The sequence below is a fragment of the Scleropages formosus genome, chromosome 3, assembly GCF_900964775.1.
Source record: "Scleropages formosus chromosome 3, fSclFor1.1, whole genome shotgun sequence".
In the NCBI taxonomy this organism is placed as follows: Eukaryota; Metazoa; Chordata; class Actinopteri; order Osteoglossiformes; family Osteoglossidae; genus Scleropages; species Scleropages formosus.
Window position 1 is genome coordinate 26,618,257 of NC_041808.1, and position 16,735 is coordinate 26,634,991.

Genomic DNA, 16,735 nt, shown 5'->3' on the forward strand with positions numbered 1-16,735 from the left:
ACAGAGAAAGTCAGGACACGGGTGTGGTTCAAAATGAACAGGTACAATCTCCCCAGCTTCCCAGTCACCAGCAAGCAATGGAAGATCAAAGAGAGACAGATGAGTTGGAGACGGAAAAGGTGGAAAAGAGGCAGAGAATGTAGAGAGAGGAATGGATGCGACTGAAACGGAAGGGAATGTAAGGAGACCTCAAAGGATTGGAAGGCCGAGGGAAGTACTTACTTATGACTCCCTCAGTCAGCCATCATACAGACCGTGGAGAGCGGAAGTGAAGTCACTGTGGTATATCCCGGCTTGGTGCACACTTCACACCCCTTACCACTACCCTATGCTCAGTCATCCATGCTGTTCCTACTGTCATGACCATACTTATTGAAGAAATAATAGAGTAGATGACATGGAACATAAGAAAAATAGGGGAGAGTGTAGTGGGCTCAAAACTGAATGAAAAAAGGGAAGAGACGGCACCCAAAAACATTTGCATTTCGCTCGGTTGTTACAGAACAGTTCATAATTGACCAGTGTGTGAATGCTGTTCAATAATAGATCCTGTAGGTGGCGCTGGCAGTGATATGGAACCTCTGGTTCTGACAAAAGGGTCAAAAGTAAAAGAAATAAAAGTCATCGCCAGAACCGGTTACATGCTAACTCGCATCTGGTCTCCTTATCAATTTTCAGTTCACTCCCACTCAGGCACCCTTGTCTGAGGGTGGGGTAACAAGTGGATGGATTATACACTAAAAATGATATATATATATATATCATCATGTTAATTACTTACATCGTAATGACGCTTGGAGTATTTGACAAAAAAAAAAAACCCACATGGTAATATCTTTGTAGTTTAAATGAAATAATGTACATTTCTGAACTTTATAAAGAACTCTTACAAACAAGATGCATTGCAAATACTGCATGTCTTGCAACCAAGGTTGGAAAAAGTTTGGATCCCAGTTTAGAACCTAGTTAAAAGTTTTAATCTCACTTTGGATCCCCAGGAAGTATTTATATTTAAGAAAACACCACTCCTTTCCTGAGCTTTGGTTACTCAGGAGGTTGGTGTAATACAGTAAAAGTGAAGACCCAAAACTGTTAGTTGAGTGATTTTCAGCTCCATATAAACAGGTACAGAAATATCATAATAAATAATGCATCGAAAGTTCCTTCGGTTGTTCCTATATGCATATTTCATACTACTCTTTCACTGCTGCTTCATAAAAACAAGAAGCATTTTACAAAGTAGACTAGATTAATTTATTCATTTTCATAAGAAATTGATATTCTCCTGTCATTTTCCCATCATTAGTAATGTTTTGTTTAATGAAAAAAATGCCCATAAAAAAACAAAGAAGTAAACAAACGGCAAATATTAGGCCCAAAACAAAAGAGGTATTTTGTTCAAGTACTCTGAGAATATTTCACATGTATAGTACGTAATGAATTAAGGAAAGAAACAATACATCTACCCAGCAGCAGAAAATTTATTTTAAATTACACCTCCAAATAACTTTACTGGGTGAAGTTTTTGGAAGTTAGTTATAAGTAAACTTGTGAATTATCTAAAAGAACATAAGTTATAATCATGGCACTGTAAATTAAAGATCAGGAATTAAGGTTGGAAATTTAAGGGAACTTCCCTGTGCTGTTTCAGTGTAGGTTCAAATCGACCTCAATCTGCGTGGAGTTTGTGTTCTCCCCATGTCTGTGTGGTTTCCTCTAGGTGCTCTGGTTTCCTCCCACAGTCCAAAGACATGCTATTCAGGTGCATTTATGATTCTAAGTCACCCATAGTATGTAAGTGATAGAGAGTGTTTTCCCCTGATGTATGGATGAGTGACCCATCTAAGTAATGTATATAGCAGTGTAAGTCACCTTGGGTGAATAAGGTGCGTGGGCTTATAACACTACATAGTGTTCATTGGAAGTCGCTTTGGCTAAAGGCATCTGATAAATGATAAAATGTATTATTATTGTGCTGCTGATGTTACTCTAGCTCCTAAATTTATAATTTAGAAACAATTTACAACTTCATTAATATGGTACATATATCCAAGTGTTTTATATGTGAAGCGCTGAGAAAAATTTTTTTTTCTTTCTCAAAATTCTGTCCCTTTGTTCCATTCAAACCCCCACTTTCCCCATATTTTTTGTACAGAACAACTTAAAGAAGGAGGACTGATTGGTGCTGATACACACCAAAGCTGTCTGAGATAAGCACATTAAATGGCAGGGTGCTGTACTGATGGATTGAATCAGGGCATAGCTAATTGGATGATAAACTGTGTTTATACATAATCAACTTCACATTTCTTTACAGTTTCAGATTAAACATGATTTATTATCATATCAAGACTTAAATTTCTGGTTTTGAGCTTTGGAAAGATATTGTTTCAGACTTTCCATTGTACCCTTATCTAGGTATTGCCATGGTGTAGTTCACCTGTATTTTGCACATAATTGCATAGAGTAATATATTGCACCATTAGACGGATTATGCTTTTAGATACCAAGTTTTGCAAAAATCCATGTGAAGCACATTTAATAATCCATCAAGGTTCAGATAATGGGTTTAGCAGGGAATCTGTAGTAATCAGTATTAAGCAGTAATGGCTCATTGAAACACAAAGAGCTGTTGTACATTGCTTTCCCTGACATATTCCTCCCTTATATGCATTTCATGCTTAGCATCCGTCAACAAACTAATTGAAGTCACCTCAAGTGTTTTTTTCTTCCTTGTGCTATAAAGTAAACTGTCCCCATTAGAACTATTTTGAAAACAATACAAGCATAATCAACATTTTGTCCTTTATAATACGGTATAACGTAGGCCAGGAGATCACATACTTTTTCAATATAAGATGAAGAACATATACAAAACTGGCCCACATTGTTCCCATGTACACTTCAAGCAGTCATTCTGGAATGAAACTGGTTATATCACATGAAGGTAACAATTTTCGTGCGAGTACTGAGCTGTAAACATCAGCTATTGCCGCACAATTTCTCATCTTTATCATATTTGCTTTATTTTTATGCATATAAAGTTATTCAGTGACATGGTCCATATCAAAGACCTGCTGATGAACCAGGCAGCTCCTCCATTTGCTCTCCTCGTTAACCTGCACGCAGTCAAAAGACATACAGTGATATGCATACAAATCAGTACCTGTCAGTAAGGATAAGAAATGTTATTAGTCATTATTACATACTGTTGTAATACACTGTGTATTGCTACTTGCACCAATGCTGTTAGCTTTTTCCTTGTCATATAAATCTATGAATATGAGTGTCAACGTCATTTACAAGATGATATTTTAGGTTTAATAAGACCTCGTGTTGCACGTGATTTAGAGCACCATCTGTTGGTAGAAGCAGTTAAAAGTTCAAATTGAGTTTTATTATTATTATTATTATTATTATTATTTTCAGTGGTTTCTTGATTCTTTTTTTGTTTATCCTTCTTTTGAAAAACACGGAACAGTCCATAATCAAGAGCAGAATTCAAAGACACTTGAAAACACTTTTGCAGCGAAGAGTGAAACAGAAGATCAATGAAGTGTGTTTATTACTCTCGGTTATATAAAACTTAAGCAAGATGAAATGGGATGTGTTGAAAAGAACGAATCTTAATCATAATAATATACTTTTAATCTCATTAATAGATGCTTGTGTATCTTTGTGTTTTGTCAAGGCACGAGTCAGGGCGCACTGTCTTCTGCAGATGTGCCATAATTAACATATTATGAACGTTACTCATTATAATAACCACGCTGCTATTATTGCAAAGCGGAAACCAGACAAAAATAACTTTTTGAAAATGATGGCTAACCACTAAGAAATGACCGAATATGTATATACCTCTGAGCGCTCAAGCAGAATAACACGGGAGCGCTTCCGAAAGGCTCGCCTTGTGTTTTCTGTGTAACTTTACATCTTACGTAAATGACATTTAAGTGTCACACCTGATAAATTCAACGAGCTCGTGCATTTCAAACCGCCCCTATGAATATCAGAACAAGTTGCGTGATCGTGGCCATGTTTTGAATCCTGCAGCTACCGTGGGGTAACCGGGGACCATGGGTGTGTAGGAGGTGCGGCCGGGGGCCGAGGGGGGCGTCGTACTCTGGTGCTGATGTTACTGCTATTGACACATCGCGAGCCCCGCGCGCCTCCGCTCCCCTCCCGTATCCGCGGACTTCCCGCGCGTGGTCACGGCGGTAATGCGCGTCGCACGTGGTGCGCGCCGCATCAGCATCGCTGCCACGCGGATCCACAGGGCTTCGTGCGCGAGGAGCGGGAGCGGCCAGGGAGAGGGGATGCTGCCTCGGCTTGCCGGAGACATGCGGCTCGGGAGGACCCCCCAACGTGTCGTCGCCGCCGCCGCCGCCGCCGCGCGCCGCCGCACGCTCGTACTGTCGGAAACGCGCGGGGACCCGACCCGTCCGTAAATCGAAAACACCTCCCCGAAAGGCTCCCGCAGAAGCGACGATCTGACAGCCAGCGCTGATGTTACAAAACACGCGTCGGACTCCACAGTAAGTCATATTTCCACGAGTCTCCGTCTGTGTCTCTCCTCCTGTCGTTGTAGTCTTATTAATAAGAGCTCATAAAGGGGATCTTCCCACGAGCGCGTCCGTTTCCACGGTGCACATCGGTGCCGCACCGGCTCCCGCGAGGCATTCGCGCACTTTATTATACTAGTATTCATCGCAGGAGGAGGTGTCCTCGCACGTGCGGGGGTGGGGGTGCCTTCAACAGTTGCGTGTGTCCGCGTCTCCGCGTGTCCGTGTCTCCGTGCCTGTGTTTTGGGGGGATATACTATATACGAGGCACGCGTGTTCCCCTCTGACAGGTGAAAGTTTTCCCGCGGCCGGAGACGGAGTCGGATGCTCCACGATGAGCGCTCTGAGGACGCAAGCAGCGCATCACCTGCACAGGAGCAGCGCGTCGGCCGCCAAAACCGTGCCGGGGTTTCTACAGCCGCCGCGCCGCCTTCTCGCCCTCAAGATGCGGCACAAGAGGCTCATGCAGCTCGCCTTCGTGTTCACCGTGGCGCTCGTGTTCGTGCCGCACGTGGGTCTCTGGTCCCTCTACAAGGAGAAGCAGCACATGAAGACGCAGGAGGCGGCCGAGCAGGTGAGACACCTGAACAAGGCTGCGCCCACGGGGAAGTTCGCGATGCTCGCCCACGCGCGTGTGTATGTAACAAATGCACGGACGAGGGCAAATGCGCGGCGTGGGTCCTCGCACGACCCCAGAACTTTAATCTCATTCCAGCAGATGTGCTGCTTGTCGGGGAGGGGGGGAGTGGAATGTCCAGTTTTAATGTGGTTCTGAACATGTCTTTTAATGCCCGATTGAAATAATGTTCTGCTATGTTTAGCTATGATTTATTATCATGCTTTAGATCCCATGCAAATAGGATTAAAAATGTAGACGTACTTAGTGTCACTACATTTCAGGTGATGATGCACGGAAGGATATTTAGCTTGTGCTTTGATCCAAAGTGACTAACAAAGTTACAAAGTGTTTTACCTGTTAAGGGTAAATTTTGCTTCTTGGTCACTTTGTTTTTATTATTATTATTATTATTATTATTATTATTATTATTAATGTTGTATTTGATTGTATTAACAGTAAGAAAAATAGTTATAGTAATAATAATAGCAAGACATATAAATAGATAAAATGTAAATTCTAACCACTGTGATAGTCATTGGAAGCATTGCGGGATTGAAACTACATGGGATCCGAAATACTGCAGGAAAAGAGCCCTAATAAGTACATCACCTGCTGTTGTTCTTGTGAAGAAATGTGCAAACACTCAATTGCCTTTTTTAATGTAGTCGACATCTACATCGTAACTCCCCTGCAGAATTTTACCCATAACTTTTGGGAAGTTCTCTTATCAACACATAACGCAAATATGCTGACCTTCTTGACTTCATTGTGGCAATGAACTCCCACAAGCCGCTTCATCCTACATAAATTTATGCATATGACACAGCAGTTTGGAACGATTACTGTTCTTCCTCAATAAAAACAAGTTGCCCCTCAGTGGAGGCTCATGGTTTGCTCTCTGATCCAAACCCCAAGCTCTCACGCAGGAGGAGGCTGTGAAGAGGGCACAACTAGACAGACTTCTTTTTGAAGCATCAGGCGGCATCAAAAGAAAGCTTTGCAGCAGCCACATTGCTGAAAATCATCTTTCATACGCAGACGAGTTGAAGATAAATGCCGCTGAGGACTTGGAGTGCGTCACTATTGACATCTTAATCTTTTATATGCGAAAAGTACATCTAAAATATTAATGGGCCAAAATTGTACTACTACTTTTACGATGATGTGTATTAATATTTCTTCGGGAAATGTTTCACGGCAGACACGACTTGTTGGTTACAGCTGTGAGGCTTTCAGACGCTCTCGGGCCTGTCGAGTTGCTGTCGAGCTGCAATGTGTACATGTGAATCCGTCGACGGAAGCCTTGCAGGCCGATCCATTTGCCCCTTTACACTCTGTTGTTGATGTGTTGTGGACCTGCTAATGGTTTAAAGTTTTTGTCTCTGTTTTCCTCCACACTTTTGGGCATTTTTGCACTAACTGATATCATACGTGCCACACCACCTGTGAATGTTATCTGCTGTCGATTGCCAGAAGTGCTCAGCCAGGAAATTAGGGAGTAAATGAAATGATTGTCACTATAAGATAATCAAAAATAATTTTAAAAATTGCCAAAAGAGATACCAAAGATTAGTTTATTTTGCATAACAATTATTTATTTTTATTTTTTTTTTTAAAAAAAACAGGTTTGTGTTATTTTTCCGTAAACTGGGGCATCTAGTATGATTTTTTTCTCTGTTTCCGCATTTACATTTTTTAACTCAAAGAATATCTGCACAGTGCAAAGTTTAAAATTTTAATGAGAATTTTTGTATTGTGATTAAATGCTCTGTACACAACATTTTATGATGTTTTAGTTAGCTGCCTGTCTTTGTGCTATCTGGGTATATTTCAAAGATAAAAGTACCAGTTATAAGAAGCCCTGGGCTTAATTTCAACCCAACATAAAAGTGACTGCACTTGGAATGGCTGCAGTGGCCTCCCGAACACCACAGTGAAACTCAACGAATGTGGACAAAGCTCTCACAACATGTGAATGAGCACATTTGTGCCCAAATAGCCGCAGAGTATTTGATATCAGTGAATCAGTGTTAAGTGACGTCCTGTGGTGAGCCTTCCAGTTCCGTGCGAGTCGTCACAGTCTGGTGCATTTTACTGTGGTTAATATCGCTCCATTAAATTTTATTTAGCACCAGTCCTGTATTGGGGAGTTTATCGCTGTTTGTCATCTTTTTCTAAAGAAATTAAATACATTAAAGAGATATAAAGAGATATAAAAATAAATAAAATTTTTATTCTGACCACTATGATAACCACTGAAGGCATTGTCTTATGGTGAAGCTATAGTCGGCCCTGAACGTTTCAGATAACCTGATAGATAGATAGATAGATAGATAGATAGATAGATAGATAGATAGATAGATAGATAGATTGTGGGTGTATCATCATGTAAGGTGCTCTCAAAGGTCTCGCCATTGCACTCTGCTGGTCCCTTTTTATTCTCAAGCATGCTGATTGTTCTCCCATGAATAGCAGCTGGGCTACATTTTTTGGGCTTCATTTTTTGAGGTACAGGTTTCACAGGACTGGGAATAAGTTGTCCATGTGACCTATGAGCCATCCCTCTGCCATGGCTCTACCAATTCAAAGTGTCTGGAGTGTTGCCCGTGGCCGCAGCATAACGGCACTCGTCCTAAGAGCAGGCTTAGTCTCGTACCTTGAACCAGACTATTTGAGTCTATGCTATCTGTCGGCTGTGACAGGCGGTTCCACGTCAATGGAATGTAATTGCCATTGTTCAGCTGCATGCGGGATGAGGACTTAAAACCGCAGCGTTATCATGTTGGACAACCGAATGAGCACCTTGAACAAAAATGGTGCAACAAAGCAAATTTCAACAGATGTTTGTAATAGAAATATTGCTATTGACTTAAATAAACTTAATTTGACTTAAGTTTTTACAGTATATTGTACTTTATTTTGCCTAGGGTTAGGTGGTAGGGGTATAGTTAGTGTTAGGGTTACAAATTAGGACTTAGTTTTAGGAGTTCAGAATTAGGGTTAGGATCAGGGTTGGCCTTTAGTGTTTAGGAGTTAGGTGTATGGGTATGGATAGGGTTAGGGTTAGGGCTCGATGTTAGCGGTTAGTTGGTTAGATGTGTGGGTTAGGGATAGGATCATGATTTGGTTTTAGTGGTTAGGGATTACAGGTCTGGAGTAGGGTTTGGGTTAGATGTTAGTGGTTAGGGGTTAGTTTTTGGGTTTCAGGGTCAGGATTAGGGACATGATTATGTTTTAGCGGTTGTCAGATTAGGATTAATGAGGGTTAAGGTTAGGGTTGAGGGTTAGGATTTTGGGTTGGGTTAGGGTAAAGGTTAGGGTCACTCTGGGTGGAAACTCTTCTTCTTGAGAGTTATGCACATGAACTGGCACATGGATGTTTTAAAGTATAAACGGTTATTAGTTGTAATCAGATTAGTCGGAGTTAGTTGTAACTGAGTCTAGTCATGAAGAGTATTTTGCATTGTATTTGATTTCATCCAGGCTTAACAGTTCTTCAGTGCCTCTAAATGTAGAAGACTGATGGCATGGCAGCTTTATCACAGACTGCCCATTCTGATAAGACCCCAGAGTAAAGAGGAGTGCCGTTGTGCCAATGTATCACCCAGGCTCAGTGTGTCAAGCAGGCAGTGGCTGCTTGGAGAGGAAACGCTAACATTTTTGATATAATTATTCTTAAAAGAAAAATATGAAGAGGATATGGTCAAATGCTGCAGTTGTTTGTTCAATAGTGTCATATCATCATTTTTTTTCAGTCCTGCTCCAGACAAGTGGCTGGGAACTGGAGAATGGTCGTTGCGGAAGATCCATTTCCCTCTGTCTGACTTTCAAACACAGTGCGAACATATTGTACAGAATTTTTACAACACAGTCCACCTGTGTTTTGTGTAAGTTTATGAACACAGTTGACTGGAATATACTGGATCCTATATGAATAGTAGCTGTTTTACTAGCTGTTGTAAAATCACTAGCAGCTATAAAAACACATTATACATTATTGTCAGTTAACTGCCCTCATCCACTGCGCATCTGAAAGCCAAGGTTCAAGGATCTGTAGGCGCAGCCCAAGGTGTCTTTCCACATTTTTTTTCCAGAAAGCTCCATTTGCAGCAGCATTCATGGGGTATTCGGAAGAGAAAGGATGGAAAAAGTTCCCAGTTTCAGGGTTAATTCAGAGTCCACAGCGCAACTTACTGTGGTCAGTCTTTTCTCCAAAGGGATGTTTGTGAGAAAGATGATTTTTTCGATCCTCTCCCCATGCCATTGCTGCTGCTGCTTGTTTGTTTGGAGGAGCGTGTTAGTTACCCTGTACCCCAGGTTGGACTCTGTGGTAATGTACCATGGCAGGCTGGGTATGTCCACCTATCACAGAAGACCTTTTCCTTGATTGCACGTGAGACCTCATGCAGGTGCTCCCATGGTTCACAGTGACACTTGCGTGTGTCTGTGCCCTTTGCACAGACAGGGGCAACCTACCTGTGCTACAGTGACCGGCCCCGGCTGTGCTGCTGCTGTGATTGTGTCAAGATGCTCAGAAGAACGTAGGGCAGCTTTGTGGCAGCTGAGTACCTGAGTACATTCTGTAGATGCCATGTGTAGTATATATAAATCTTATGCGGTATCTGATATACAGTGCTGCTTTAAAGTATGTGAATCCCATTGTGTCCTTTAGTTTTACCACGAAATGGTTATTTAATGAGAAGCAGTCTTTCCCATCTGACATAATAGGTGTGTAATGACCAGTTCCATATGTTGCTTGAGAGGAAATCTTGTGTGTAGTTAAAAAAAAAAAAGAAAAACATAAGTAGTGCAGGTGCAAAAATAAACAAACCCTAAATCATAGTCATTTGTTCACTTTATAAGTTTATCATTTAACATTTATAATTTGGAAATTTCTTTTGATATTTAATAAGAGAATAATAGGGATTGTGGTGGTGCTGCAGGCTTGGCCGGGTCCTGCTTTCTGATGGGTCTGGGGTTTGAGTCCTGCTTTGGGTTCCTTGCAACAGACTGGCGTCCCGTCCTGGGTGTGTTCCCTCCCCCTCCAGCCTTATGCCCTGTGTTGCTGGTTTAGGATCCGGTTCACCATGACCCCACTTGGGACAAGCAGTTTCAGACTGTGTGTGTGTGTGTGTAGGAGAATAATGACCATACTTGTAGGGTGCACATACTTTCAATCAGCCCTATACACACACACACACACACATTTTCAGAACCGCTTGTCCCTCACGGGGTCACGGGAAACCGGAGCCTACCCGGCAACACAGGGCGTAAGGCCGGAGGGGGAAGGGGATACACCCAGGACGGGACGCCAGTCCGTCGCAAGGCACCCCAAGCGGGACTCGAACCCCAGACCCACCAAAGAGCAGGACTGCGGTCCAACCCACTGCGCCACCGCATCCCCCAGCCCTATACAGTTTATAGAATTTATTTGTTGACACTTTTCATCTTAGATTGTTTTGATACTTACAACTATTTACCAGTTTATAAAACTGGGTAATTTTTACTGTATCAGTTCAGGATAAGAACTTTGCTCAAGGGTACTACAGAAGGAGGTGAGATTAAAACCTTGGTCCTCACAGGACAAAGCAACAGCTCTAAGCTCTACACTACTTTGGTGCCCCTGCTAAAGCAAAAAAGTACATTTTTTTTTCTATAAATAAATACAAAATAAATAAGCAATACATTATATTTAAAAATATACCTATAAAGTCATATGATGTCAGTAATATTTCTAATATCAAACCTGGCCTACATAGCAAAGGAAAGTCATCAAGTCATTCATAAAATCAAGAGAAGTAAAATTTATAACATGATAAAAATAAGTAATAACAAATAAAAAATATATGTTCTGTAGCAGCCATCGAAAACATTGTCCTCAGGTAGAGATATTGTGGTTCCTTAACAATCAACAATCTCCTGACTGATGAAAAGTGTAATGAGCAGTGCAGCAAGTTGCATAAGGGTTAAGGATAGATAGATAGATAGATAGATAGATAGATAGATAGATAGATAGATAGATAGATAGATTAAACCTTGTCGATCCTGAATAAAACTACTGACAGAACCTGTAGTGACAGAAAGGACACTGGAATAATACAGGAATAAAGCAAGCAGACAGTAAAAAAATGCAGAAATGAGCCAGTACAAGCAAATGCGTAACAAAGAGTAAAGAGTAAGAAGGTTGCAGTGACAGCTCTGTAGCACTCAGGTAATAAGAGGTCGGGATATGGGTTGCTAGTTTAAGCCCCTCTTCCTGCTCCCGCTGTAGTACCCTTGAGTAAGCTGCTTACCTGAACTACTCCAGTGAAAATACCCAGCTGTTAAAATGATTCAAACACTGTAAGCTGCTTTCGTTGAAAACATCCACAATAGTATCATTATCAAAAGTACGGAGCTGGAATGCGCTGTTATTTATAATAGCTTATGGACTATTGATGACATTATAAAATTGCGTTTTATTGTCACCTCACCTTTTTTTCTGTTTTACTCGTTTTTGGTTTTGGAAACTTTATTTTTGTACTTTCTGCACGGGGATTGAAAGTAGGAGAAGGTTTTAACCCCCCCAGATACCAATGGCCTCATTACAGTGGCGCTCGGGATGTAAGGCGGATGCTGTTTTTTGAATGAAACCGCAGCAGAATCATCTTCTCACTTGGCTGCGGACTCATGCAGATGTGGCTTTTCGCATGCGGGTTTTGACAGCTTTTCAGCAGATGCCAGAGTGTCATTTCTTCGTTGTGAACTCGAGTGGGAGGCGAGACATAACCGGCACGTCGCTTCGCTTCATCTTTTATAGTACAATAGCAACTTGCTGAAACCCTCTGCTTAGAAACGGCTCCGTTACCAACGTCCCACATTGTTGTCTAGTCCTACATAGTTGTCAACGTCCCACATGGTTGTCAGCGTCCTACATGGTTCATCATTTATCTCTGTTTTTTATTTGTTTCTAATACTGTAGAATTGATTGTCAGTGAACAGTTCTCACGCTGCAGATGCCAAGCACGAGTGTCAACTTCTTGAAACATCCGAGACGTGTGGCTTGCGAAGGTAACTATGACAGCGCTGGCCTGATTTATGGAGTGACTCAGATGAGGATTCTCCACTTCTCTTTAGCTCACTGGGGACCCTCTCATCTGTGTCCTCTAATAAAGAAATATTTATTAAAAAACAGCTTCTGCCCTCATGTGACTCGGCTAGGACTCGGGGACTTAGCATAGTGAAAGTGCATATTAATTACCCCCATGGAATACACACACACACACACACACACACACACACACACACACACACACGTCACCTGAAACCACATGTAGGGAGCTGGAGCCTAACCTGGCAACGCAGTGTGAAGGGCTGGAGGGAGAGGGGACACACCCAGAGCGGGACGCCAATCTGTCGCAAGGCACTCCAAGCGGGACTCAAACCCCAGACCCACCAGTGAGCATCCAACCCACTGCGTCACCACGCCCTACCCCCCATGGAATGGTCATGTACAACGTTTGGTATTTTTTTCAAAATGCATCTAATGTTTTGATGAACCATTCATGGATATGGACTGAAATGTTCAATTTTAACATTTTATCAATTCAATTTTAAATATTTATGTAAGCTTGCTTAAGGTAACAGCCTTAACTGTGTTTGACCTCTGAAAATGTCGTGCTTCACTACAAGGAGAGCTTACTCAAAGCTGTGTGGAATCTCTCTCGGAGTCGTACTTGACCCATTAGAGCTGCTTCTTAAATGAGGCAGGAGGTGACGTAGTGGTTTGAGCTGTCACTTTGCACTCGAAAGACCCAGATTTAAATCCCACTTCTTACCGACGAACCCTTGATCAAGGTACCTACCCTGAATTGATACAGTAGAAATTACCATGCTGTGTAAATGGGTTTTAACTAAACATTGTAAGTTGCTTACAGAGAGCATTAGCTAAATATAAAAAAATGCAGATGACCTTACCTCAGTAGTTATTTGTTGCACTGACTGTCTCTAAGGATGTGCATGAGATGTGCAAATAAAAGAGTGAATAGTGAACGTTGTATGTTTGGCAGTATGCAGCACTGCAATTAGGGCCATTAATTTGATAAATAGGCTATTTCCAGTACCGGGAGGAGCCCTGCTGTTGCAACCTTGACAAACGGTATTTGTAATTATTGTCTGACGCCATTGTCCAAGGCAGCAGTGTCAAATAAAATACTTAATGATCTACCCGTTTTTACGGCAGAAAATTCTTACGGTCGAAATACAAGGTAAGTACCTTGATCAAGGGTACTACAGCAGGAGGTGAGGTTCGAATTAGGGCCTTTCTTTGAGTTTTTAACATAGCTGCAGTTGCAGGGTGACTAAGCGTTGAGATAGGTACCACTCATGAGTAAGCATCACCTACGGACCTGCAGGTTGTCAGTGGGCAGCAGTGTAAGCCGTGTCGTTCCTTCAACTGGTGCCGACTCTGCCCACCTGTGATAAGTTGGTGGAGGACGTGCTTGTTGTGTAACATAACTAACAAGCAAATTTTTCTTCGGGAAAAAAATAAATAAGTAAATAAATAAACAAAAATAGTCCACCTGTGACCAACGAACTTCTGCCCGAGCAGTACGTACAGAGCCTTGCAGTTCATCGCCCTCCTCAGATTGCTTCACGACTCCTCCAGTTAGTCTTTATTCTAGAATTTACTCTTGACTCAAAGGTTAATCATTGCCAGAACAATTATTCATGAATCCGAATGAGGAAAAAGGAAAAAAGTAAATGATGGAGTAAGTGCAGTTCCTTGTGCATCATACTCATACGAGTGGATTACTTTGATTTTATCTGTGTAGGTTTATATATGTTTCAGAAATAGGGGACTCGAGGACAGATGAACAAAATTATATGAGCAAAGTCACAGCCTCGGAACAAAATGCAATTTCTTTTATAAAGACAGTACATAATGACTGTTTTCAGTGGGAAGGGGGAAGAAAATGGGACAAAACACACTTTGTGCATTAGTCAGTTGATGTTTGTTACTGTATATTGAATAAATGCCTGCAGGCTGAAGTGCTTTCTGTGAGCAGACTTCAGGTTTAATAATCACAGGTTGCGCGTACGCGCTGCCTGGGTGTATGACCATGCCATCTGCTAAAATAATAAGCATTTTACAATACTGCTGCCCTTTAGCACTGGAACCGAATGTTCCTTAAACAAATACGTGGTTAGAAGAGAGTGGCAGTTCAATTGCAAGCAGTCTTGGAAAAACACCAGGTGTCTGGTAGAAATTGAAATTATGGGGGGAAAAGAAAAACAGCTCAGTTATCCCTGCTGTCAAGTTTTCAAGGCATTTTTTTTAAAAACATTCATTTCATTTCCTCGTTGCTTTGCAAACTGTCACATTCTCCCATAATAAATTCATTAGCTACAACTTTTTGTTCTGAAGCAGCGTCTGTGGCACTTCTCAGCAAACACATTTTAAACTGTTTAATTTAGATGGCCTTTGTTTATGACGTGCTGTCACAATATTATGAAACATTGATATCGACTAAGCAGTGGTGATGGGCAATTAATGTCAGTTTCAGAAGTGATGCATTCCTCGCGGTGACAGACAGTTAATCATGTTAGCTGGTTCTCTGCAGCTGAACGGAAGGGCTGGTGTTGGTCTCTGCAGCGTTCGGATCATTTCCGCCATCGGACCCTTTTGCATGTCCGACAGGTACTGCTGGGGGGCAGAGCTTCTGCTCGAGGAAGATCTGCAGAAGCACGTGTGGATGCGCAAACAGAGCTGAATGTGGCTAGAAGATGAGAAGCGTTGCACTTGAACAAGCGATATACTGGGTCTGAGTCGAACTTTGCAGACACGACATTTTTATTTATCTGCAACTTATGTCAGCGTTCATGGAATTTCGTAAACGTTTGTGTTTCATGTAACTTCTTAGACTGGGACTTAATGTTCAAAGTGTCTTTGAAAATACAAATAAAATAAGTTGCAGACAGGAAAAAAAAATGTCTGGCTATGATAGGAAGGGGGATAAAAAAAGGTGGAATGTTAGTGTCTCTTGGTGGCAAAATGTTAGTCTCGAGATAAATCTTTGGCACTTTCTCGTGATTGCTAGTAATGCATCTCGTGTGAAGCTGGGAAGTACTTAAACTCGGGTCACCAATTCCTTCTTCTTTTTGGCATTTTGCTAAAAATTTGCATTTTCTGGTCTTTCAGTACCCCCCACACTCAGGCACTCAGGCACTCCTGCTATAAGCTCATACTTAGAGTATCGTGCTTGAGTTTTGGAAACATGAATACTATCTGGAACAGTGGGTGGCGTAGTGGTTAGAGCCATCACCTCTGGGCTCATATGACCCACAACTGAAACCCACCTCCTGCTGTACATGGTCCTCCAAAACCTTGATGAAGTTTCTTATATGAAAATGCTCCTCTAAATATTGCCCATCTGTATAAATTGGTAATTCACGGTAAGTAGCTTAGCACTGTAGCTGCTTTAGGGGACATAGTGCGCTAAATAAGTTAAACAAAATGAATATTTAATTGCTTTTTGTACAAATATCACGTGATGCTTCAGGTGTAAATCAGGTACTAATTAAAATCTATTGTTAAATTTACTGGAGCCATAGCTGTACGCCAGTAACCTCAAGCAAGGATAAATTATGCAGCACTATTAGGGCTTTAGCACTTCTAGGCAATTCTGTATTCCCTGATTTTTATTTTTATTTTTTTTTTTTTGTGATTATTCAAATTTTTTATTTTTTGTCTCCAAAAATAAAATATATATTAGCAGCCTTGTAAATTTTGTTTTCTCTAGTTTTGTAATAGTTTTCTCTGTTTTCACTAGTTTTTATCTTGTTGAAAAGTGATTCCGAGCCACCAATTTTGTATTTGCTAATTTAGAAGGAGAATTATATAGTCGGAATCTTCCTGCTGTAAAGGGTATAAAATATTTGTTATGCAGCAGCAGGGCCTGAATTCAGCCTTGACTGGCTTTATTTTTGGTTTTATGGAGTCTCAATTGATTTCTAATTAATATCTGTCACTAACAGTTTTGCTTGACATACCAAACATATACTCCTCTTTCATGGGCGTGACAAACTGGGATGATGAAATGAATGGCAAAACGTCGTATGTGTAGTCTCAGGGGCACAGTGGTCTCCAGTTCACTTTTGTTAATTATTGAAATTCGAAGAGAACGTAATAGTTGCTGTCGAGCCATGGAGCAAATCTCTGTGCGTCCCTCCGCTCGTACGTTGGCTTTCATAAACCCCCCGGAATATCGATGTCAGGGTTTGACGTTATGCTCTGCTTGCTTTGTCCCCCAGTGTGTGGAGATGGGCAAGAAACGTCACATTTAACCGATCGCGACGACTCCTCACATGACCGAGTCGTCGGTGACCACGGCCGGCTGTAGGCACTCAGGGTCTCTTATGATTTACGTTTTTTTTTTTGATGGATACTCCTCCAATGCGCTGTAGTCAAACTCACCATAAAGGAGAAACACTGGTGATCAAGCATGAGCCTGTCAGAATGAAAAAGGATATTAATATATGTGCTGTTATACGAGATGTAACAATCCTTTTGCTT

The 16,735-nt window shown here is 41.5% G+C and overlaps 1 protein-coding gene across 1 annotated transcript in view; it reads left to right on the forward strand.

Moving 5' to 3' along the window:
• Positions 1–4,269: 4,269 nt before the first annotated feature.
• LOC108926104 (polypeptide N-acetylgalactosaminyltransferase-like 6) overlaps positions 4,270–16,735 on the forward strand; it is a 134,451-nt gene continuing 121,985 nt past the window's right edge. The window contains exons 1-2 of the mRNA XM_018738584.2: positions 4,270–4,535; positions 4,853–5,136. Of these exons, the coding sequence (XP_018594100.1) occupies positions 4,897–5,136 (240 nt within the window). The 5' untranslated portion in view covers positions 4,270–4,535; positions 4,853–4,896. The remainder of the gene's footprint in view (positions 4,536–4,852; positions 5,137–16,735) is intronic.